The 22,897-nt window shown below is 59.6% G+C and overlaps 3 protein-coding genes and 1 long non-coding RNA gene across 7 annotated transcripts; 2 read left to right on the forward strand and 2 right to left on the reverse strand.

Annotated features, from left to right (window-relative positions):
• LOC131589711 (uncharacterized) lies at positions 1-544 on the reverse strand. The gene is made up of 3 exons (XR_009279824.1): positions 475-544; positions 362-401; positions 1-330 (listed from the first exon to the last, which is right to left on the reverse strand). It is a non-coding gene; the product is annotated as an uncharacterized LOC131589711 (long non-coding RNA).
• Positions 545-2,131: 1,587 nt separating this feature from the next.
• On the reverse strand, positions 2,132-7,969 carry PBDC1 (polysaccharide biosynthesis domain containing 1). Its single transcript, XM_058859458.1, has 6 exons — positions 7,891-7,969; positions 7,596-7,661; positions 5,848-5,907; positions 5,631-5,771; positions 4,523-4,634; positions 2,132-2,400 (listed from the first exon to the last, which is right to left on the reverse strand). The coding sequence occupies exons 1-6, from the start codon at positions 7,915-7,917 to the stop codon at positions 2,276-2,278; spliced, it is 531 nt and encodes a 176-aa protein (XP_058715441.1). The 5' UTR covers positions 7,918-7,969; the 3' UTR covers positions 2,132-2,275.
• A 1,723-nt stretch (positions 7,970-9,692) lies between these two features.
• Positions 9,693-12,917, forward strand: NPM2 (nucleophosmin/nucleoplasmin 2). 3 transcript variants are annotated; one of them, XM_058859339.1, is made up of 9 exons: positions 9,693-9,792; positions 10,017-10,091; positions 10,194-10,279; positions 10,855-10,971; positions 11,264-11,357; positions 11,861-11,961; positions 12,146-12,174; positions 12,252-12,495; positions 12,618-12,917. In XM_058859339.1, the coding sequence occupies exons 2-9, from the start codon at positions 10,034-10,036 to the stop codon at positions 12,861-12,863; spliced, it is 975 nt and encodes a 324-aa protein (XP_058715322.1). In that variant the 5' UTR covers positions 9,693-9,792; positions 10,017-10,033; the 3' UTR covers positions 12,864-12,917. The 3 variants fall into 3 exon arrangements, with proteins under 3 accessions (XP_058715322.1, XP_058715324.1, XP_058715323.1); XM_058859341.1 differs by having other exon boundaries at positions 12,255-12,495; XM_058859340.1 differs by lacking the exon at positions 9,693-9,792 and adding an exon at positions 9,817-9,934.
• Positions 12,918-13,489: 572 nt separating this feature from the next.
• On the forward strand, positions 13,490-21,259 carry FGF17 (fibroblast growth factor 17). 2 transcript variants are annotated; one of them, XM_058859466.1, is made up of 6 exons: positions 13,490-13,594; positions 14,153-14,422; positions 14,555-14,591; positions 16,825-16,969; positions 19,090-19,196; positions 20,894-21,259. In XM_058859466.1, the coding sequence occupies exons 2-6, from the start codon at positions 14,391-14,393 to the stop codon at positions 21,179-21,181; spliced, it is 609 nt and encodes a 202-aa protein (XP_058715449.1). In that variant the 5' UTR covers positions 13,490-13,594; positions 14,153-14,390; the 3' UTR covers positions 21,182-21,259. The 2 variants fall into 2 exon arrangements, with proteins under 2 accessions (XP_058715449.1, XP_058715450.1); XM_058859467.1 differs by lacking the exon at positions 13,490-13,594 and adding an exon at positions 14,994-15,155 and having other exon boundaries at positions 14,382-14,422.
• The last annotated feature ends 1,638 nt before the right edge of the window (positions 21,260-22,897 follow it).

A 22,897-nucleotide genomic window follows, 5' to 3' on the forward strand; every position in this document is an offset into this window, starting at 1 on the left:
TTCACACCAGAGTCCCCCCGCAGCCCCAAAATTCATCCTGGAGCCCCAAAATTCACCTGAAAATTCACCTGAAAGCCCCAAAATTCATCCTGGAGTCACCTGGGAGCCCCAAAATTCACCTGAGAGCCCCGAAATTCACCCCAGAATTCATCCTGGAACCCCCAAAATTCATCCTGGAATCCCCAGAATTCACCTGAGAGCTCCAAAATTCACCTCCAAATTTACCACAGAGCACCAAAATTAATCCCAGAGTCACCCTGGAGCCCCAAGATTCACACCAGAATTCACCACACAGCCCCAAAATTCATCCCAGAGTCACCCCAGAGTCACCTGAGAGCCCCAAAATTCATCCCAGAGTCACCTGAGAGCCCCAAAATTCATCCTGGAGCCCCAAAATTCATCTTGGAGCCCCAGAATTCTCACCAGAGCCCCCCAGAGTGACCCCGGAGCCCCAAAATTCACCTCAAAATTCACCTGAGAGCCCCAAAATTCACCTGAGAACCCCAAGGTTTATCCCACAGCCCCCCAGAGTCACCTGAGAGCCCCAAAATTCACCCCAAAGCCCCAAAATTCACACCAGAGCCCCAAAATTCACACCAGAGCCCCCCAGAGTGACCCGAGAGCCACCCCAGAGTCACCCCACAGTCCCCCAGAGCCACCCCAGAGCCCCCAGACTCACCCAGGAGTGACCCCAGAGCCCCGAGAGTCACCCAGAGTCACCCCAGAGCCACCCCTGCACCCCGAGTGTCCCCAGCGTCACCCCAGAGCCCCGAGAGTCACCCAAAGTTACCCCAGAGTCACCCAGAGCCTGAGAGTCACCTGAGAGCCCCAAAATTCACCCCAGAGCCTCGAGTCACTCCTGAGTCACCCCAGAGTCACCCAGAGCCACCCCTGCACCCCAAGAGTGTCCCCAGTGTCACCCGAGCCTTGAGAGCCACCCCAGAGTCACCCCAGAGCCTCAAGAGTCACTCCTGGGTCACCCAGAGTCACCCCAGTCACCCCTGCACCCCAAGAGTGTCCCCAGAGCCCCCCAGAGTCACCCCAGAGCCCCGAGAGTCACCTGAGAGCCCCAAAATTCACCCCAGAGCCTGAGAGTCACTCCTGAATCACCCCAGAGTCACCCCAGAGTCACCCCTGCACCCCAGGAGTGTCCCCAGAGTCACCCCAGAGCCCCGAGAGTCACCCAGAGCCACCCCAGAGCCCCCCAGAGCCTGAGAGTCACCTGAGAGCCCCAAAATTCACCCCAGAGCCTCAAGAGTCACCCAGAGCCACCCCTGCACCCCAACAGTGTCCCCAGAGTCACCCCAGAGCCCCCAGCATCCCCCCTGCACCCTGAGATTCATCCCAGGACCCCGAGAGTCCCCCCAAAACTTTGAGAGTTCCCCCAGAACCCCAAATCTTCCCCAGCACCCCAAATCTCCCCCTGCACCCCAAATCTCCCCCTGCACCCCAAATCTTCCCCCAGCACCCCAAATCTCCCCCAGCACCCCAAGATCTCCCCCAGCACCCCAAATCCTCCCCCAGCACCCCAAATCTTCCCTCAGCACCCCAAATCCTCCCCCAGCACCCCAAATCTCCCCCAGCACCCCAAATCCTCCCCCAGCACCCCAAATCTCCCCCAGCACCCCAAATCTTCCCCCAGCACCCCAAATCTTCCCCCAGCACCCCAAATCTTCCCCCAGCACCCCAAATCCTCCCCCAGCACCCCAAATCTTCCCCCAGCACCCCAAATCTTCCCCCAGCACCCCAAATCTCTCCCTACACCAAGTTCTCCCCAAGAATTTTGGATTTCTCTCCCAATTCCAAGATCTCCCCCTGAGCCCAGAATTCCCAACATTTCCCCCGGAACCCCAAAATCCCCGGGAGCTCTCCCTGCTCACCCCAACACCCCCAGCCCTTTCCCACAGGGAAAATCCCAAAAATCCCAAAAATCCCAAAGTTTCACTCGGGGGGATCCTCGAGCCCCGACCCAAACCCACCTGGATTTGGCCCAAATTCCCGGAATTCCTCCCTCATTTTAGGGAAGGGACCCCCAACACCTGCCAGGGAAGGGACCCCCAAAGAGGGATTTGGGATTTTCCAAATTTGGAAAATTTGGGATTTCCAAATTCCAAAATCCCAACACCAGCACCGGGATTTTAAAATCTTTATTTACAGCAGGAGGAGCCGCAGCCCCTCCGAGCTTCCAGAACTTTCCCAAAGCCTGGGAATGATCCTGGAGCGGGGCTGGGGGCTCCTGCCCCCCAAAATTCCAGCCTGGGGGTTCCTGCCCCCCTCATCCTTTCCCCAATTCCTGCTCTTCATCCTCATCTTCATCGCGCTTTTCCCTGCTGAAAACGGCGTCGTTGCAGCCTTCCCTGTTCCGGGCGATCTCGATGGCGAAGAATTGGATCCTGGTGGCTGAAAAGGGGGAGAGGGATCAGCTCCAGCTCCCTGCACCCCATTTCCCACCAAAAAAATGGGGTTTATCCACTAAAAAATGGGGTTTATCCACTGAAAATGGGGTTTATCCACCGAAAATGGGGTTTATCCACTAAAAAATGGGGTTTATCTACCAAAAAATGGGGTTTGTCTACCAAAAAATGGGGTTTATCCACCAAAAAATGGGATTTATCCACCGAAAATGGGGTTTAGCCACCGAAAATGGGGTTTGTCTACCAAAAAATGGGGTTTAGCCACCAAAAAATGGGGTTTATCCACCAAAAAATGGGGTTTTTTCCCCCCAAAAATGGGGTTTATCCACCAAAAAATGGGGTTTATCCACCAAAAAATGGGATTTATCCACCAAAAAATGGGGTTTTTTCACCAAAAAATGGGGTTTAGCCACCAAAAAATGGGGTTTATCCACCAAAAAATGGGATTTATCCACCAAAAATGGGGTTTATCCACCGAAAATGGGGTTTATCCACCAAAAATGGGGTTTATCCACCAAAAATGGGCTTTATCCACCAAAAATGGGGTTTATCCACCAAAAATGGGCTTTATCCACCGAAAATGGGGTTTATCCACCAAAAAATGGGGTTTAGCCACCAAAAAATGGGGTTTAGCCACCAAAAAATGGGGTTTTTTTCCCCCCAAAAACAGTGTTTTCCCAACAAAAATGGGGTTTATCCACCAAAAAATGGGGTTTTTTCACCAAAAAATGGGGTTTATCCATCAAAAAAAACGGGGTTTATCCACCAAAAATGGGGTTTATCCACCAAAAATGGGGTTTATCCACCAAAAATGGGCTTTATCCACCAAAAATGGGGTTTATCCACCAAAAATGGGGTTTATCCACCAAAAATGGGGTTTATCCACCAAAAAATGGGGTTTAGCCATCAAAAAATGGGTTTTTTTCCCCAAAAACAGGGTTTTCCCAACAAAAATGGGGTTTTCCCAACAAAAAATGTTTTTTTTTTCCCACCAAAAACAGTGTTTTCCCAACAGAAATAGTGTTTTCCCAGCAAAAATGGGGTTTTCCCACAAAAAAATGGGTTTTTTTCCCACCAAAACCAGCGTTTTCTCACCAAAAATGGGGTTTTCCCAACAAAAATGGGGTTTTCCCACCAAAAAATGGGTTTTTCCCCCAAAAAACTGTGTTTTCCCAACAAAAATGGGGTTTTCCCACCAAAAAATGATGTTTTCCCAACAAAAATTGTGCTTTTTTCCCACCAAAAGTGGCGTTTTCCCACCAAAAATGGGCTTTTCCCACCAAAAATGGTGTTTTTCCCACCAAAAATGATGTTTTCGCACCAAAACCGGTGTTTTTCCACCGAAAATGCTGGTTTTTCCCACTGAAAATGCTGTTTTCCCCCAAAAAATGGTGTTTTTCCACTGAAAATGATGTTTTTTCCCACCAAAAATGGTGTTTTCCCATCGAAAACAGTGTTTTTCCCCCCAAAAATGGTGTTTTCCCACCAAAAATGGTCTTTCCCCACTAAAAATGGTGTTTTCCCACCAAAACCAGTATTTTTCCCCCCAAAAATGCTGTTTTTTCCCCCTGAAAATGCTGTTTTTTCCCACTGAAAATGGTGTTTTCCCACCAAAACCAGTGTTTTTCCCACCGAAAATGGTGTTTTTTCCTCCAAAACTGGTGTTTTCCCACTGAAAATTATGTTTTTCCCACCAAAAATGGAGTTTTTCCCACCCAAAATGGTGTTTTCCCACGAAAAACAGTATTTTTCCCACCAAAACCAGTATTTTTCCCACCAAAAATGGTGTTTTTTCCCACCAAAAATGCTGGTTTTCCCACTGAAAATGGTGTTTTTCCCCCCAAAATGCAGTTTTCCCACCCAAAATGGAGTTTTTCCCACCCAAAATGGAGTTTTTCCCACCCAAAATGCAGTTTTCCCCCCAAAATGCTGTTTTCCCCACCCAAAATGGAGTTTTCCCACTGAAAATGGAGTTTTTCCCCACCCAAAATTGAGTTTTTCCCACCCAAAATGCAGTTTTTCCCCCCAAAATGCAGTTTTTCCCCACCCAAAATGCAGTTTTTCCCCCCAAAATGCAGTTTTTCCCCCCAAAATGCAGTTTTCCCCACCCAGGATGGAGTTCTCCGGGCTGTACTCCCCGCGCGAGTCCAGCCGCAGCAGAGTTCCGTAGTTGAAATCCTCCACCACCCCCTCGAAGCGGAGACAGAACGGGCGCCACTTCTGGGGAGGGCAGGGAATGAAGGGGTTAAACCACGCTCAGCACCCCAAAAACACCAGGACACCCCAAAAAAAACCCTCAGCACACCAAAAACCCCAGGACACCCCAAAAATCCCAGGACACCCCAAAAAAACCCAGAACAACCCAAAAAAACCCAGAACAACCCAAAAAACCCCAGGACACACAAAAAAAAACCCAGGACATCCCAAAAAAACCCAGAACACCCCAAAAAAAAAACAGGACACCCCAAAAAAACCCCAAGACGCTCCAAAAAAACCCAGGACTCACAAAAAAAACCCAGGATACCCCAAAAAAAACCCTCAGCACCCCAAAAATCCCAGGACACCCCCCCAGGACACACAAAAAAAACCCCAGGACACCCCAAAAAAACCCAGAACACCCCAAAAAAAACCCCAGAACACCCCAAAAAAAACCAGGATACACAAAAAAACCCCAAGACACCCCAAAAAAACCCAGAAAAACCCCAAAAAAAACCCAGAACACCCTCAAAAAAAAAACAGGACACCCCAAAAAAACCCCAAGACACCCCAAAAAAACCCCAGGACACCCCAAAAAAACCCCAAGACACCCCAAAAAAACCCCAGGACACCCCAAAAAAACCCCAAGACACCCCAAAAAAACCCCAGGACACCCCAAAAAACCCCAGGATACCCCAAAAAAAAACCAGGACACCCCAAAAAAACCCCAAGACGCTCCAAAAAAACCCAGGACTCACAAAAAAAACCCAGGATACCCCAAAAAAACCCAGAACACCCCAAAAAAAAACCAGGACACCCCAAAAAAACCCAGAAAAACCCCAAAAAAAACCAGAAAAACCCCCCAAAAAAACCCGGAACACCCCAAAAAAAAACCAGGACACCCCAAAAAAACCCCAGGACGCCCCAAAAAACCCCAGGACACCCCAAAAACCCCAGGACACCCCAAAAAACCCAGGAAAACGGGGGGACCCCCCAAAATCCCCCCCAAACTCCACCCACCGCCTTGGCCGGCTCCGATTTGAGCTCCTCGGGGTCCAGGAGGTCGACGCGCAGCTCCCGGAAGCTCCGGCGGAATTCCTCATAAATCCGATCGTCCACCTTGGTCAGGTGCAGGAATTTGGGGTCCACGGAGGAGATGAGCTGCACACGGAGCCCAAGGATGAGCTGGGACCCCCCAAAAACCCCCCAAAGCACCCCAAAAATCCCCCAGACTCACGTTGAAGTAGACCTGGGCGTGCTGGTGAGCTTTGATGGCCCAGGCGAGCTCCAGGCGGGGCTGGACACGGAGAGGGGACAGCTGTGACACCCCTGGGGACAAATGTCCCCTCTGGGAGTCCCTCTTCCCGTTTTGGGGACCCTCTCCCCCTTTTTGGGGGTTTTCTCCCCGCTTTCAGGGGGTTTTCCCTCCCCTTGGGGTTCCTCTCTTCTCGTTCTGGGGGATTTTCTTCCTTTTGGGGTTCTCCTCCTCCTCCCAGACCCCCCAAAACCGGGACTGAGACCTCCCCAAAACTGGGACTGAGACCCCCCCAAACCGGGACTGAGACCCCCCAAAACCGGGACTGAGACCCCCCCAAAACCGAGACTGAGACCCCCCAAAACCGGGACTGAGACCCCCCCAAAACCGAGACTGAGACCCCCCCAAAACCGGGACTGAGACCCCCCCTAAAACCGGGACTAAGACCCCCTAAAACTGGGACTGAGACCCCCCAAAACTGAGACTGAGACCCCCCAAAACCGGGACTGAGACCCCCCCAAAACCGGGACTGAGACCCCCTAAAACTGGGACTGAGACCCCCCAAAACTGAGACTGAGACCCCCCAAAACCGGGACTGAGACCCCCCCCAAAACCGGGACTGAGACCCCCCCAAAACCGGGACTGAGACCCCCCCAAAACCGGGACTGAGACCCCCCAAAACCGGGACTGAGGACCCCCTAAAACCGGGACTGAGACCCCCCCAAAACCGGGACTGAGACCCCCCCAAAACCGGGACTGAGACCCCCCAAAACCGGGACTGAGACCCCCCCAAAACTGGGACTGAGACCCCCCCAAAACCGGGACTGAGACCCCCCAAAAGCCCCTCCCAGGACTGGGATGTGCCCCTGAGGACGGGGATCCCCCAAAGCTGGGACTCCTCAGCTTTGTGAACCCCAAAATGGGAACCCCCAAATCAGAGACACCCCCCAGGACAGGGACCCCCAAATCAGAGACACCCCCCAGGACTGGGACCCCCAAATCAGAGACACCCCCCAGGACAGGGACCCCCAAATCAGAGACACCCCCCAGGACAGGGACCCCCAAATCTGGGACCCCCCCCAGGACAGGGACCCCAAAAGCTGAAACCCCTCAAATCTGGGACCACCCCCCGTGAGGACAGGGACCCCCAGGGCAGGAACCCCAAAATCTGGGACCCCCTCCCAGTAAGGCTCCCCAATCTTCCAATCCCCCCCAGACTCCCCCAGTTTCCTCCAGTCCCCCCCAGTTTCCCCAGTTCCCCCAGTTCCCCCCCCGTTCCACCAGTTCCCTCCAGTCCCCCCCAGTTTTCCAGTTCCCCCAGTTTCCCCAGTCCCTCCAGTCCCCTCCAGTTCCACCAGTTCCCCCCAGTCCCCCCAGTTCCCCCAGTCCCCCCCAGTTCCCCCAGTCCCCCCCAGTTCCCCCCAGTTTCCCCAGTCCCCCCAGTTCCCCCAGTCCCCCCAGTCTCCTCAGTCCCCCCAGTTCCCCCCAGTTTCCCCAGTTTCCCCCAGTCCCCCCCAGTTCCCCCCAGTCCCCCCAGTTCCCCCAGTTCCCCCCAGTTCCCCCAGTTTCCCCAGTCCCCCCCAGTCTCCCCAGTCCCCCCAGTCTCCCCAGTCCCCCCAGTTTCCCCAGTCCCCCCAGTCCCCCCAGTTTCCCCAGTCTCCCCAGTTTCCCCAGTTTCCCCCAGTCCCCCCAGTGCCCCCAGTTTCCCCAGTCCCCCCAGTTCTCCTCACGTCGTTGCCGAACGCCTCCGCGGGCAGCGCCAGCGCCTGAGCGGCCGCCGCGGCCTCACCGGGGCCCTGCGGGGGACACGGGGCTGTGACAGCGCGGGGACACGGGCCAGGGACCCCCAGAGACCCCCAGGGACACCCAGGGACCCCCAGGGACACCCAGGGACACCCAGGGACACCCAGGGACCCCCAGAGACACCCAGGGACACCCAGAGACACCCAGGGACACCCAGGGACCCCCAGGGACACCCAGGGACACCCAGAGCCCCCCAAACCCCCCAGGACCCCCCGGGCTCACCAGCCCCGCCAGCCCCGCAGCCGCCATCGCTGCCGGAAGAGGAGCGGAGGCTCCGCCCACGGGAACGGGGGGGGGACGGGGGGGATGGGGGGGATGGGGGGGGACACTGGGGATTGGGGGGGACAGAGGGGACAGGGGGGGACAGGGGGGGACACTGGGGATTGGGGGGACAGGGGGGATCGGGGGGGGGACAGGGGGGACACTGGGGATTGGGGGGGACAGGGGGGGATGGGGGGGACACTGGGGATTGGGGGGACAGGGGGGGACAGGGGGGACAGAGGGGACAGGGGGGGGACACAGGGGATTGGGGGGGACAGAGGGGACAGGGGGGGACAGGGGGGGACACTGGGGATTGGGGGGACTGAGGGGACAGGGGGGGACACTGGGGATTGGGGGGACAGAGGGGACGGGGGGGACAGGGGGGACACTGGGGATTGGGGGGGGAAAGGGGGGGAGGGGGGGGGACAGGGGGGGGACACGGGGGACACAGGAGGACGGGGGGGAGGGTGGGGGATGGGGGGGACACAGGCGGACACAGAGGATTGGGGGGGACAGAGGGGACAGGGGGGGATTGGGGGGACAGAGGGGACTGAGAGGGACAGAGGGGGGGACACAGGGGATTGGGGGGGACACAGAGGGACAGGGAGGGATTGGGGGGGACACAGGGGATGGGGGGACAGAGGGGACAGGGGGGGACACAGAGGATTGGGGGGACAGAGGGGACAGGGGGGGACACAGAGGATTGGGGGGACAGAGGGGACAGGGGGGGACACAGAGGATTGGGGGGGACAGAGGGGGATTGGGGGGACAGAGGGGACCGAGAGGGACAGAGGGGGGGACACAGGGGATTGGGGGGGGACACAGAGGGACACAGAGGGACAGGGAGGGATTGGGGGGGACACAGGGGATGGGGGGGACAGAGGGGACATGGGGGGATTGGGGGGACAGAGGGGACCGAGAGGGACAGAGGGGACTGAGAGGGACAGAGGGGGGACAGAGGGGGGGACAGAGGAGGGGGATTGGGGGGACCGAGGAGGACACACGGGGAACAGAAGGGGGACAGAGAGGGGACATGGGAGGGACACGGTGAGATCAAGGGGGACACGGGTGGGACATGGGGACAGAGCGGATGTGTGGGGCCGGGGGGACACGAGGGGGACACGGGGATCGCAGGGACACGGGGGGACATGCAGGACCCAGGGACACGGGGGTGACCCGGGGGGACACGGGACAACCCGGGGGGACACGCGAGGCACGGGGACACGGGAGTGACACGGAGGGGACATGGAAGCACACGGGCGATGTCAGGGGACACGGGGGTGACACGGGGGGACACGCGAGGCACGGAGACACAGGGTGACATGGAGGGGACACGGGGGGACATGGAGGGGACACGAAGGGGACACGGGGGGATATGGAGGGGCACGGAGAGGACACGGGCGGTGTGAGGGGACACGGGCGGTGTGAGGGGACACGAAGGGGACACTCGGGGACACGGGCAGTGTGAGGGGACACGGGGTGGACACGGAGGGGACACGGGCAGTGTGAGGGGACACGAAGGGGACACGGGGGGACACGGGCAGTGTGAGGGGACACGAAGGGGACACGCGGGGACACGGAGGGGACACGGGCAGTGTGAGGGGACACGCGGGGACACGGAGGGGACACGGGCAGTGTGAGGGGACACGGGGGGACACGGGCAGTGTGAGGGGACACGAAGGGGACACGGAGGGGACACGGGCAGTGTGAGGGGACATGGGGTGGACACGGAGGGGACACGGGCAGTGTGAGGGGACACGAAGGGGACACCCACGGCGCGGGGTCCCCAAGGCTGTCACCGCACCTGTGACACGTCGGGGGTGACAGGGGCTCCCACGCTCATTAGCACCCCCACCTGAGCGGGTAATTAGCTAATTACCAGCTCGGCTGCCGGTTAATTAGCAATGGGGGCGGGCGGGGCCGCTGTGCCCTATAAGCGGCCGCTGTGGGGCGGCCCCGCTGTCTCTGGGGTCCCCTCGGGCTGACATTTGAGGCTTTGCTCTGTGTGAGTGTTTTGGGGCCGGGGGAGCTTTGGGGGTGCTGTGGGTTAAGGGGGGGGTCCCACAGTTGTTGGTGTCCCCCCCCAGGCTGTGCCACCCCCGCCATGTCCCTGACGGACAGCACCGACAGCAGCTGCGGGAGAGCCGTGTCCATCCTTTGGGGTGAGTGCCCCCGGCCCCAAACCCCCTCCCCAAAGCCCGGGAGTGCCCCCCGGGACCCCCCGGCACCGCTGTGTCCCCTCCTGTCCCCTCCTGTCCCCGCAGGGTGCGAGCTGAGCAGCGGCCGGAGCTCCTTCACCTTCCAGGTGCCCGAGGACTGGCGCTGCGAGCAGCAGCTGGTGCTGCGCACGGTGCGTCACCCCAAAAAAACCCCAAAAACACCCCAAAAAAATCCCAAAAGACCCCAGGAAAAAAAAAAAAAAATCCCGAAAGACCTCTCCAAAAAAACCCTAAAAAATCCCAAGACTCCTCCAAAAAATCCCAAAAGACCCCTCCAAAAAAACCCCACAAAATCCCAAAAGACCCCAGAAAAAAACCCAAAAGACCCCCCCAAAAAAACCCAAAACACCCCCAAAAAACCCCCCATAAAATCCAAAGACCCTAAAAAAAAAAAAAATCCCAACTTATCTCCATCCCCGGGATGAATTCCCTGTGCTGGATGCGCAGGGCGATGCCCTCAGCCCCAAAAAGATCCCCCCACCAAAAAAAAAAAAAAAAAATCAAAGAAAAATAATAAAATACCCCCAAAACAACCCCCAAAAATTTAAAAAATCACCCCAAAAATTTAAAAAATCACCCCAAAAATTTAAAAAAACAAACAAACAAAAAAATTCCCGCTAATAAACCTCCAAAGCGGGGGCTGCTGGAGGAGCAGCCGGGTTTTGTGCGGCTCCTGAGGGGGTTTCCTGCCTTTCCCCCTGTCCAGATCTGCCTGGGGGAGACGGCGCGGGATGAGTTCCACGTGGTGGAGGTGGTGGCCGAGGACGGCGGCGGCCGCCCCCCGGTGCCCCTGGCCACGCTGAAGCCGTCGGTGCTGCCCACGGTGAGTGCCCGGTGCCCGCCCGGTGCTGCCCGGGCCGGTGAGTGCCCGGTGCTGCCCGGGCCGGTGAGTGCCCGGTGCTGCCCGGGCCGGTGAGTGCCCGGTGCTGCCCGGGCCGGTGAGTGCCCGGTGCTGCCCGCGGTGAGTGCCCGGTGCCCGCCCGGTGCTGCCCGCGGTGAGTGAGTGCCCGGTGCCCGCCCGGTGCTGCCCGCGGTGAGTGAGTGCCCGGTGCCCGGCCTGGGGGCTGCTCCCGCTCCGGGAACGGTCGGGAATTGTTTCCGTTCCCGTTTTCCAGGCCACGCTGGCGGGAGTGGAACTGACCCCACCCGTGACTTTCCGGCTGCGAAGCGGCTCCGGTCCCGTCTATGTCAGCGGCCAGCACGTGTCCGGTGAGTGTCCCCGAGTGTCCCCAACTCCCCCGAGTGTCCCGTGAGTGTCCCCGAGTGTCCCCAACCCCCCTCGGGTGTCCCGTGAGTGTCCCCGAGTGTCCCCAGTCCCCCCGAGTGTCCCGTGAGTGTCCCAAACCCCCCTCGGGTGTCCCGTGAGTGTCCCCCGAGTGTCCCCAGTCCCCCCCGAGTGTCCCGTGAGTGTCCCCGAGTGTCCCGAACCCCCCTCGGGTGTCCCGTGAGTGTCCCCGAGTGTCCCCAGTCCCCCCCGAGTGTCCCGTGAGTATCCCCGAGTGTCTCCAGTCCCCCCTGAGTGTCTCCAACCCCCCGTGAGTGTCCCGTGAGTGTCCCTGTCCCCCCTCGGGTGTCCCCTGAGTGTCCCGTGAGTGTCCCTGTCCCCCCTCGGGTGTCCCGTGAGTGTCCCTGTCCCCCCGTGGGTGTCCCCATGAGTGTCGGGGTCCCCCCGCCCCAGCGGGGTCTGGGGGCTCAGCCGGGCTCTCCCGCAGTGACAGACTTCAGCTCGGAGGATGAGGATGAGGAAATAGTAGAGGAGACCCCCGAGAAGCCCCCCAAGGCCTCGAGTGCCCGGAAAGGCGGCGCCGCCAAGGTCAGCACCGGAGGGGTTTTGGGGTCCGGAGGGGTTTTGGGGTCGGAGGGGTTTTGGGGTCCCTGTGGCACGGGGAAGGGGGGGCAGGCACCCCACATTCCTCTCCAAGGGGATGAGCCACGGCCTTCATCCCTCGGGCAGGAAGAGTCCTCATCCTCCATCTCTCTGTGTCTCTCTCCCGTAGAAAAGGAAGCTGGAAAAGGAGGATGAGCCGTGAGTATGGAAATCCTGGGGCGGGGGGATCCCCCAGGGCCGGGACCCCAGTCCCAACGCTCCCCTTCTCCCCCCAGCAGGAACAGCCTGGCCCGTGAGGATCCCCTTCCCCCCAAGGTAGGAGCTGCCCCCCGTTATCCCTTGGGATTATCCCAGGGAGCTCCTGGCCGGGGACAAGGACCCAAAACTGGGGGAGAAGCGCGGTTTTGGGGCCCCCTCCCCACCTTCAGCCCCTCCCCGATCCCGCAGGGGCGCGGGGGCCGGCCGGGGCAGGAAAGCAGCACCGAAGAAATAACGGGAATTCCATCGGAGCCGGGCCAGGTGAGGGTTGGGATGAGCGGTCCCGGAGCTGGGAGAGGCCCTGGGGGGCGGCTCCGTCCCCACCGCGGGGTCTCCAGGGGTTCCCTGCGGGTAAATCCCATTTTTCCCTCCTTCCCTTCCAGGTGCGGCCGAGGCTGGAGCAGCAGCAGCAGCCGGTGGTGGTGGTGGTGTGGTTCCCAAATAAAGCACATTTTGCACTCCTGGCTCCCCGCGCTGCTGCCGGGGGGGATTTGGGGGCACCCCCCACCCCGGCTGGAGCTGCTGCCCTGGATTTGGGGGGCCAGCGCTGCCCCCCGGCCGTGGGGTGCTGTGAGAAGGGCACGGAGGGGGGTCGGGGGAGCAGCAGGGACAGGATCGGATCCCCCTGACCCGGTACCGGGATTTGGGGGGGCCCGGAGCCCCCCGGGTGTCACAGAGCGGACCCGAACCCCTCTCCAGGGCTGTCCCGGCTGTGGGGCATCCATGGGGCGGTGGGGGAGTTACTCCCTCTCCGCACCCCGGGCTGGGGTATTTGGGGGGGTTAACCCCGCTCCGCACCCCGGGCTGGGGTATTTGGGGGGGTTAACCCCGCTCCGCACCCCGGGCTGGGGTATTTGGGGGGGTTAATCCCGCTCCGCACCCCGGGCTGGGGTATTTGGGGGGGTTAACCTCTGTCCGCACCCCGGGCTGGGGCTGGGAGCCACCGCGGTGGGTCCGGGGGCGTCCCCGGGGCCGTTCCTGCCCCACGGCAGCGCTGCCGCTCCAGCCCGTGCCCACCCCCGGGGCTGCCCGTGCCCCCCGGGATGTGCCCACAGCTCCCGGCCCCGAGGCGGGGGCGCAGCCCGGGGGTGCTGGGGGGGTCCATCTATCATCCCCCGGGGTCTGGGGGTCCGGCCCGGGAGGGGCTCCTAGAAAGGGGGGCTGCCCCATTTTGTGGTTTTGGGGGGCAGCAAAGTGAGGTTGGGCGGGGGGGGGGTGTTAATTTGGGTTGTTTTTAAGGGATCAGGCCCCTCACTCTCCTGCGGATGGGGGGTGGGCTCCCTGCTGCTCCCCCTCCTGCCTGACCCACCCCCCCCAACCTTGCCCCGAGAGGGAAACTGAGGCACGAGCGCGGAGGCAGGTGAGCTCTGAACGGACCCTCCTCCCTGTCCCTAGGGGACCCCCCCAGGGCTGTTTGCCCCCCGCGGGGGTCCCCCCGCTCCCTGCCGGGGGAGTTATCAGGCATTTCGCACCTCCCTGGAGCAGCAAACGGCGCCTGGGGGGGATCCCCGGCCTCCCCCCGCGGCCCTGCCGGGGGAGGGGGTCCCCGGAGCCCCCCAGCGCTGCAGCAGCGGCCGAGCCCCTCCCGTGTCAGCCCAGGGCTGTGCTGGCACCTGGTGACGGGCAGGTGACAAAAACCCCTCTGTCCCCAGGCCTGGCACCCTCACCGCGTGCCCCAGGGTTGGGGCGGGGCGGGGGGGGGGGACACTCAAAGCCGAGCCCACCTCCCCCGTCCCCTCCTCCTGCCCCATCCCCGCCCGGCCCCTCCCTGCGGGGCTCTCCCACCTTTAAGAGCCGCCCCCGCATCCCCGGTCCCCCTCCGGGCACGGCCGGGGCTCCGTGGGGCGGGGGGCTGCGGGCACCGCCCTGCCCGGGGGCACCGGGCCCAGCACGGGGGGCTGATGGGGAGGGGGCGCAGGGGACAGGACGGCGCTGGATGTCCCCCGGGTGTAGAACACGCAGCCCCCAGGGCCGCAGGACGAAGAAGAGGAGGAGGAGAAGCCCCCCGGCCCCGCTGCCTCCCCCATGAGCCGTCGCTGCTGCGGAGCTTTGGGCATCGCACGTGGGCTCGGAGCACCCCGGGATTCACCCGCTCGTCCCGGGAAGGAGGCGACGGGAGCGTTCCCAGCGCTGCCCGGGGGGCTTCGGGCAGCGCCATGCAGCCCCTCACCCTGCAGAACCTCTCCATGTAAGCCCCGAGCTCCCGCTGCCGTTCCCGGGGCTCTCCCCGGGTTATTCCCGGTTTTCTCCCGGGGTTGGGGGGAAGGAGGAACCGCCCGGCTCCCACCCAAACTTCCCGGTTTTTCCCTTTTCCCCGCAGATGTTTCCAGCTGCTCATGTTCTCCTGTCAGACCCAGGTAGGTGCAGGGGCTCTGCTGACCCCGGGGTGGGTGAAGGCGGCCGTGGTGACCCCCAGAGCCGCCCCTTGGCTTTGGGGGGTGCCCCGGGAGTTGGGGGGTACCCGGGGGTCCCATCCGGCTCCGGGCAGGGATGGTGTGTCCCCTCTGGAGGGGGGGTCAGTGCTGGCCGCCCCCCGGCCCCTCCGGAGGGTGCGGGTGAGGCTGGCACGGAGCCCTGCCCGGCCCGGGAGGAATTCCCGGAGCCCCCGGGCTCGCCCCGAGGAGGTTAACGGGGTCCGGCCGCTCCTGGCGGGGGGGTGCGAGGTTCGACACCCCCTCCCCTCTCCCCCACACCCTCTGGGGGCTGCTCACACCCTTTTTTTTTTTTTTTTTTTTTTTTTTTTTTTTTTTGAGCTTTAGAAAAGCGGCAGCTTTTAAAATCCACTGTTCCATATCAGCACCCTCTGCTCCAGCGCCCGAACAAAACCCCCGGGGCTGCGGCCCCTGCGCCATTAAAACATCCTCGGGACCTTTCTTCTCCTTTTTCCTCCTCTCTTTTTTTGTTTTTTCCCCCTTCCCAAGGTAAACGCTTTTATTTCTTTGAAAATGAGAGAGCAAGGGAAGGGAAGTGCCTTTGATGGAGAGGGGGCCCCCCCAATCCCATCCCACCGACCCCAAAGGCTTTACAGCAGATCCCGGCAGCGCACAAAGGTGGGGGGGAAGGATTTGGGGGGTCGGGCACTGCCCCCCACCCTCCCAGGGCTGGAGAACCTCTGGGAATTCCCAGATTCCACATCCTGGGAATGCGGGAGGCAGGTCCTGACCCCCCCGAGGTGACACCGCGCACCCCAAAGCGGCAGTGGGACCCCAAATGTGCCCCTCTCCCAGCAGGAGATGGCACCCCTGGATCTCAGCTCCTCCAGGGCTGCATTTGGGGTCCAGCAGGTGCTGCCCCAAACGCGGCTCGCTCCGGGATTGAGCCGAGTTTTCCCTTGGAATGTTCTGGTTGGAGTTGGGAGCGGGGACCCCAAATCCCCCTCCTCACCTGCCCTAAACAGCTCCGCTTTCCCCCCCAAATATCCCGCGTTTAGGAAAAGCCACGGAGCCGTTTCGGGATCCCAGGAGCGTTTATCCCATTCCCGGGGTGGGTTGGGAGCAGGTGGCTCCGCTCCCGGGATTTGGGGGACCAGGGATTTGGGGCGTCCAGCTCCCGGGGGATTTGGGGCGTCCAGCTCCCGGGGGATTTGGGGCGCCCAGCTCCCGGGGGATTTGGGGCGTCCAGCTCCCGGGGGATTTGGGGTGTCCAGCTCCCGGGGGATTTGGGGTATCCAGCTCCCGGGGGATTTGGGGCGTCCAGCTCCCGGGGGATTTGGGGCGTCCAGCTCCCGGGGGATTTGGGGCGTCCAGCTCCCGGGGGATTTGGGGCGCCGAGCTCCCGGGGGATTTGGGGCGTCCGGCTCCCGGGGGATTTGGGATATCCAGCTCCCGGGGGATTTGGGGTGTCCAGCTCCCGGGAGATTTGGGGCGTCCAGCTCCCGGGAGATTTGGGGCGTCCAGCTCCCGGGGGATTTGGGATATCCAGCTCCCGGGGGATTTGGGGTGTCCAGCTCCCGGGGGATTTGGGGTGTCCAGCTCCCGGGGGATTTGGGGTATCCAGCTCCCGGGGGATTTGGGGTGTCCAGCTCCCGGGGGATTTGGGATATCCAGCTCCCGGGGGATTTGGGGTATCCAGCTCCCGGGGGATTTGGGGTGTCCAGCTCCCGGGGGATTTCAGGCACCCGTTCCCGGGGGATTTTGGGGACCCGCTCCCGGGATTTGGGACGCCCAGGTTTTGGGGCACCCTCTCCCGGAATTTCGGGTGTCAGCTCCCGGGGGATTTGGGGTACGCAGCTCCGGGGATTTGGGGCACCCGCTCCCGGGATTTTGGGGGTGATTTAAGGCTCCACACCTCCCGTGTGGGACCCACCGGGTGTTTCCCCAGCTCAGCTCCCGCTCCCAGCGCATCCCAAATTCCCGCTGAGCCACCCCCGGGGCACGCGAGGGGCAAATCCTTCCCCTCAGCCCTGCTTTGCTTGGAAATCGGGAAAACTTCGCTTTTCCCACCCCAAACTCCCCAAAAAGGCTCCACCACCCCCCCCGCCACCCCGCTCCCACCCTCTCCTTCTCTTCGCCATCCCAAAAAACGAATTGATCCCATTTTTTCCCTTGGAAAACGAAGGGGGAGAACCAACCGTCTCCTAATTTTAACCAGTACGTGAGGGACCAGGGGGCCATGACGGACCAGCTGAGCCGGCGGCAGATCCGCGAGTACCAACTCTACAGCCGGACCAGCGGCAAGCACGTCCAGGTCCGCGGAAAAAGGATCACGGCCACCGCCGAGGACGGCAACAAATTCGGTGAGGAGCTGTCCCGACCCCGGCCGGAGCTCAGGGAATCGCCCGGGAAGCGCCTCTTCCCAAATTGTTCTCTAGGAGGGATGCGGGAATTCCGGCTCCGCCTAAAAAATCCGCCTAAAAAACAAAACAAAAAAATTATTAAAAAAATTTGATTCTCTCGGAAAAGTCAGCCCTGACCTCAAAAGTTCCAAAATCGTGGATTTCTCCGGTTTTGTGCAGTGTTTATAATTCCCAGATTTAGGGGTTGGTGATTTGTAATCCCTTCCTGCAGACAAAACAGCTTTTCCCGGAGAAAAATCCTCTGATCCCGGCATCCTCCTCCTAAATATCCAGCACTGGTGGGCAGATCCCAGCTTTTATTTTTTATTTCTCCCTCGTTTTTTTTTTTTCTCCCCTGCATTTATTTTTGGTTTTGTTTTTCCCTTCCTCATTTATTTTTATTTTTACCCCCCCATTTATTTTTACTTCCCCCCCCACTTTTATTTCTGCTTTCCCCCCACTTTCATTTTTATTTCCCCACAATTATTTTTATTCCCCCCCCCCGCATTTTTTCCCCTAATTTATTTTTATTTTTACCCCCGCTTTTATTTTTTTTTATTTATTTTTTTTTTAATTTTGGTTTTATTTCTTTTTGGTTTTATTTCTTTTTGGTTTTATTTATTTTTGGTTTTATTTTTATCTTTATTTATAGTTATTTTTGTTTTTATTTCTATTTATTTTTTATTATTTTTATTTTATTATTATTTATTTATTTTTATTTATTGTTTTCCCTGGATTCTCCCGCCCGTGCTCCCAGATTTCTGTGTGGCTCTGGAGCCGGGAATGTTGTGGAGGAATAATGGGGAAAAGGAGCCTGGTGGGTGCTGGGTTTGGTCTGGTCCTGGAGAATCCACTGAATTTCCTGGAGAATTCACTGAATTCCTGGAGAATTCACTGAATTCCTGGAGAATCCACGGAATTTCCTGGAGAATCCACTGAATTTCCTGGAGAATCTGTGGAATTTCCTGGAGAATCTGTGGAATTTCCTGGAGAATCTGTGGAATTCCTGGAGAATCCCTGGAATTCCTGGAGAATCCACAGAATTCCTGGAGAATCCACAGAATTCCTGGAGAATCTGTGGAATTCCTGGAGAATCCGTGGAATTCCTGGAGAATCCCTGGAATTCCTGGAGAATCCACTGAATTTCCTGGAGAATCCACAGAATTCCTGGAGAATCCCTGGAATTCCTGGAGAATCCACTGAATTTCCTGGAGAATCCACAGAATTCCTGGAGAATCCCTGGAATTCCTGGAGAATCCACGGAATTTCCTGGAGAATTCCTGGAGAATCCACTGAATTTCCTGGAGAATCCCTGGAATTCCTGGAGAATCCACGGAATTTCCTGGAGAATCCACTGTATTTCCTGGAGAATCCCTGGAATTCCTGGAGAATCCCTGGAATTCCTGGAGAATCCACGGAATTCCTGGTGAATCCACTGAATTTCTGGAGAATCTGTGGAATTCCTGGAGAATCCACAGAATTTCCTGGAGAATCCACGGAATTTCCTGGAGAATCCACGGAATTTCCTGGAGAATCCACGGAATTTCCTGGAGAATCCACGGAATTTCCTGGAGAATCCACGGAATTTCCTGGGGAATCCACTGAATTTCCTGGAGAATCTGTGGAATTCCTGGAGAATCCACTGAATTTCCTGGAGAATCCACTGAATTTCCTGGAGAATCCACTGAATTCCTGGCGAATCCACGGAATTCCTGGAGAATCTGTGGAATTCCCGGGGCTGTGCCTTCATCACCCGCCCAGTTTGGGTCTCTTTGGCATCACGGATAGGGAAATTCCCTGGAAAATAAAATGTTTCCTTCCCCTGAGGAGTCTCAGAAGGATCCAGATTTCTCCAAGAGGCAAAAATAATCCTGGGAAAAACTTCCTTGGAGGAACCTGGGGCCGCCCAGAGCTGCGGAAAGGAACAAATCCTGCTTTTCCCAAAGGAATCACATTTATTTTTCCCCTCTTTTTTTGGGGGCGGGGGAGAAGGAAGCAGCAGGGATGGGGATGGGGGTGGGAACGGGGGATTTGGGGTCTGGGGGTGTCGCAGCCCCCCGGGACACGTCCCCTCCCCGCAGCCAAGCTGATCGTGGAGACCGACACCTTCGGGAGCCGCGTGCGCATCAAGGGCGCCGAGAGCGAGAAGTACATCTGCATGAGCAAGAGGGGGAAACTCATCGGGAAGGTGAGTCCTGGACACCCCAAATCCCCGGGGAGCGGCTGGGGGTCCCAGCCGGGCTGATCCCCCTGCCCTGGGGGGCTCTGGGGGGCTCTGGGGGGCTCCCTCGTCCTCCCTGGAGGCTTCTGGGGAGGATCCAGAGAGCTGCTCCCGGTGTCTGGGGCTTGAATCCATAGGGAATGGGGTGGGGATGGCTTTGGGGTAGTGAAGGTGGGTTTTGGGATAGTAAATGGGGTTTTGGGGTGATCAGGGTGGGTTTTGGGGTGATCAGGGTGGGTTTTGGGTGATCAGGTTGGGTTTTGGGGTGATCAAGTTGGGTTTAGGGGTGATCAGGGGGGGTTTTGGGGTGATCAAGGCGGGTTTTGGGTGATCAAGTTGGGTTTTGGGGTGATCAAGTTGGGTTTTGGGGTGATCAGGGTGGGTTTAGGGGTGATCAGGGGGGGTTTAGGGGTGATCAAGGCAGATTTTGGGGTGATCAAGGCGGGTTTTGGGGTGTTCAGGTTGGGTTTTGGGTGATCAAGTTGGGTTTAGGGGTGATCAAGGCGGGTTTTGAGGTGATCAGGGTGGGTTTTGAGGTGATCAGGGTGGGTTTTGGGTGATCAGGGTGGGTTTTGGGGTGATCAAGTTGGGTTTTGGGGTGATCGGGGGGGTTTTGGGGTGATCGGGGGGGTTTTGGGTGATCAAGTTGGGTTTTTGGGTGATCAGGGTGGGTTTTGGGGTGATCGGGGGGGGTTTTGGGTGATCAAGTTGGGTTTTTGGGTGATCAGGGTGGGTTTTGGGGTGATCAAGGCGGGTTTTGGGGTGATCAAGGCAGGTTTTGGGGTGATCAGGTTGGGTTTTGGGTGATCAGGGTGGGTTTAGGGGTGATCAAGGTGGGGTTTGAGGTGATCAGGGTGGGTTTTGGGGTGGTGAAGTTGGTTTTTGGGGTGATAAGTTGGGTTTTGGGGGGAATCAAGGCAGGTTTTGGAGTGATCAGGTGGTTTTGGGAGGTGGCAGGGGTAGGTTGGGGGTGACACGAGCTGGGCTGTTCCAGAGATGGTGACAAAGGTGACCCAGGGAGTGGCAGGAACGGGATGGAGGTGACACAAGACGGGCTCTGGGGTGACACAAATGGGGTTTAGAGGTGACAAAATGAGCCTGGGGGGTGGCAGGGGTGGGCTGGGGGTGACAGAGATGAACTGGGGACATCAGGGACAGTGACAAAACCAGGCTAGGGATGGCAGAGATGGGCTTGGGGTGATAAAGGAGGGATTGGGGGGTGGCAGGGGTGGGCTGGGGGTGACAGGGATGAGCTGAGGGGTGTCGGGGTGGTGACAAAGATGGTCTGTGGGGTGCCAGGGGTCAGCTGGGGCTGGCAGAGATGCTCTTGGGGGGTGTAAGGGATGGGCTGGAGGCCCCCAGGGATGGGCTGGAGGCCGTCAGGGATGGGCTGGAGGCCACCAGAGATGGGCTGGAGGCCACCAGGGATGGGCTGGAGGCCCGCAGGGATGGGCTGGAGGCCACCAGGGATGGGCTGGAGGCCACCAGAGTTGGCTGGAGGCCCCCAGGGATGGGCTGGAGGCCCCCAGGGATGGGCTGGAGGCCACCAGAGATGGGCTGGAGGCCACCAGAGATGGGCTGGAGGCCACCAGAGATGGGCTGGCTCATTCCAACCCTTCTCAAGTCCCACCCCAACCCCCTCTCTCCTCCTCCTCCTCCCGCAGCCCAACGGGAAGAGCAAGGACTGCATCTTCACCGAGATCGTGCTGGAGAACAACTACACGGCCTTCCAGAACGCGCGCTACGAGGGCTGGTACATGGCCTTCACCCGCCGGGGCCGGCCCCGCCGCGCCTCCCGCAGCCGCCAGAACCAGCGCGAGGCTCATTTCATCAAGCGCCTCTACCGGGGCCAGCTGCCCTTCCCCAACGCCGAGCGGCAGAAGCAGTTCGAGTTCGTGGGCTCCTCGTCCCCCACTCGCCGCTCCCGACGCACCCGCGGCCCCCGCACGTAACCCCCGGCCTGGCTGGAGCCGTTCGGTTCCCCTGGCGCCCGTCCAGTTCCCTCGGAGCCCGTTTGGTTCTCTCCAGAGCCGTTTGGTTCCCCTGGAGCCCATTCAGGTTCCCCTGGAGCCCGTTCAGGTTCCCCGGTGCCCGTTTGGTTCCCCTGGAGCCCGTTTGGTTCCTCCAAAGCCGTTCGGTTCCCTCGGAGCCCGTTTGGTTCCTCCAGAGCCATTCGGTTCCCCCGGCGCCCGGTCAGGTTCCCCTGTGCCCGTTTGGTTCCCCCAGTGCCCGTTTGGTTCCCCTGGCGCCCATCCAGTTCCCTCGGAGCCCGTTTGGTTCTCTCCAGAGCTGTTCAGTTCCCCTGGAGCCTGTTTGGTTCCTCCAGAGCCATTCAGGTTCCCCTGGAGCCCATTCAGGTTCCCCTGGAGCCTGTTCAGGTTCCCCTGGAGCCTGTTCAGGTTCCCCGGTGCCCGTTTGGTTCCCCTGGAGCCCGTTCAGGTTCCCCTGGAGCCCGTTCAGGTTCCCCTGGAGCCCATTTGGTTCCTCCAGAGCCGTTCGGTTCCCTCGGAGCTCGTTTGGTTCCTCCAGAGCTGTTCGGTTCCCCCGGCGCCCGTTCAGGTTCCCTGGCGCCCGTTCAGGTTCCCCGGTGCCCGTTTGGTTCCCCTGGAGCCCGTTCAGGTTCCCCTGGAGCCCATTTGGTTCCTCCAGAGCCATTCAGTTCCCCTGGAGCTCGTTTGGTTCCTCCAGAGCCGTTTGGTTCCCCTGGAGCCCATTCAGGTTCCCCGGCGCCCGTTCAGGTTCCCCCGGCGCCCGTTCAGGTTCCCCCGGCGCCCGTTCAGGTTCCCCCGGCGCCTGTTCAGGTTCCCCTGGAGCCCCTTCAGGTTCCCCTGGAGCCCCTTCAGGTTCCCCTGGAGCCCCTTCAGGTTCCCCTGGAGCCCCTTCAGGTTCCCCGGTGCCCGTTTGGTTCCCCTGGAGCCCGTCCAGTTCCCCCGGAGCTGTTTGGTTCCTCCAGAGCTGTTCAGTTCCCCCCACAGCCCATTCGGGTCCCCTTGGCCTGGCCAGAGCTGTTTGGTTCCCCCCTGGCCCAGCTGGAGCCCGTTGGGTGCCCCCAGAGCCCGTTGGGTGCCCCCAGAGCCCGTTGGGTGCCCCCAGAGGCCGTTGGGTGCCCCCAGAGCCCGTTCAGTTCCCCCCGGCCCAGCCAGAGCTCTCCCAGTTCCCAGAGCTGGGATTTTCCTCGTTTTATTAAAAATGGTTTGGGTTGGAAGCGCCCCCAGGGTGGGGAGGGCACGGTTTGGGGGTGGGATGTGATGGGGGTCCTGAATCCTGGGGAATCCTGGGGTATCCAGGGAATTTGTGACTCCCCTGATCCCGGGGAATCCCGGGGTATCCAGGGAATTTGTGACTCCCCTGATCCCGGGGTATCCAGGGAATTTGTGACTCCCCTGATCCCAGGGAATCCTGGGGTATCCAGGGAATTTGTGACTCCCCTAATCCCGAGGTATCCAGGGAATTTGTGACTCCCCTAATCCCGGGGTATCCAGGGAATTTGTGACTCCCCTGATCCCAGGGAATCCCGGGGTATCCAGGGAATTTGTGACTCCCCTGATCCCGAGGTATCCAGGGAATTTGTGACTCCCCTGATCCCGGGGTATCCAGGGAATTTGTGACTCGCTCAGGGGTGCTCAGCGAGTCCTGAATCCTGGAGTATCCCAAAGTGTCCAATGCCC

Source organism: Poecile atricapillus, chromosome 29, assembly GCF_030490865.1.
Source record: "Poecile atricapillus isolate bPoeAtr1 chromosome 29, bPoeAtr1.hap1, whole genome shotgun sequence".
Lineage (NCBI taxonomy): Eukaryota > Metazoa > Chordata > Aves > Passeriformes > Paridae > Poecile > Poecile atricapillus.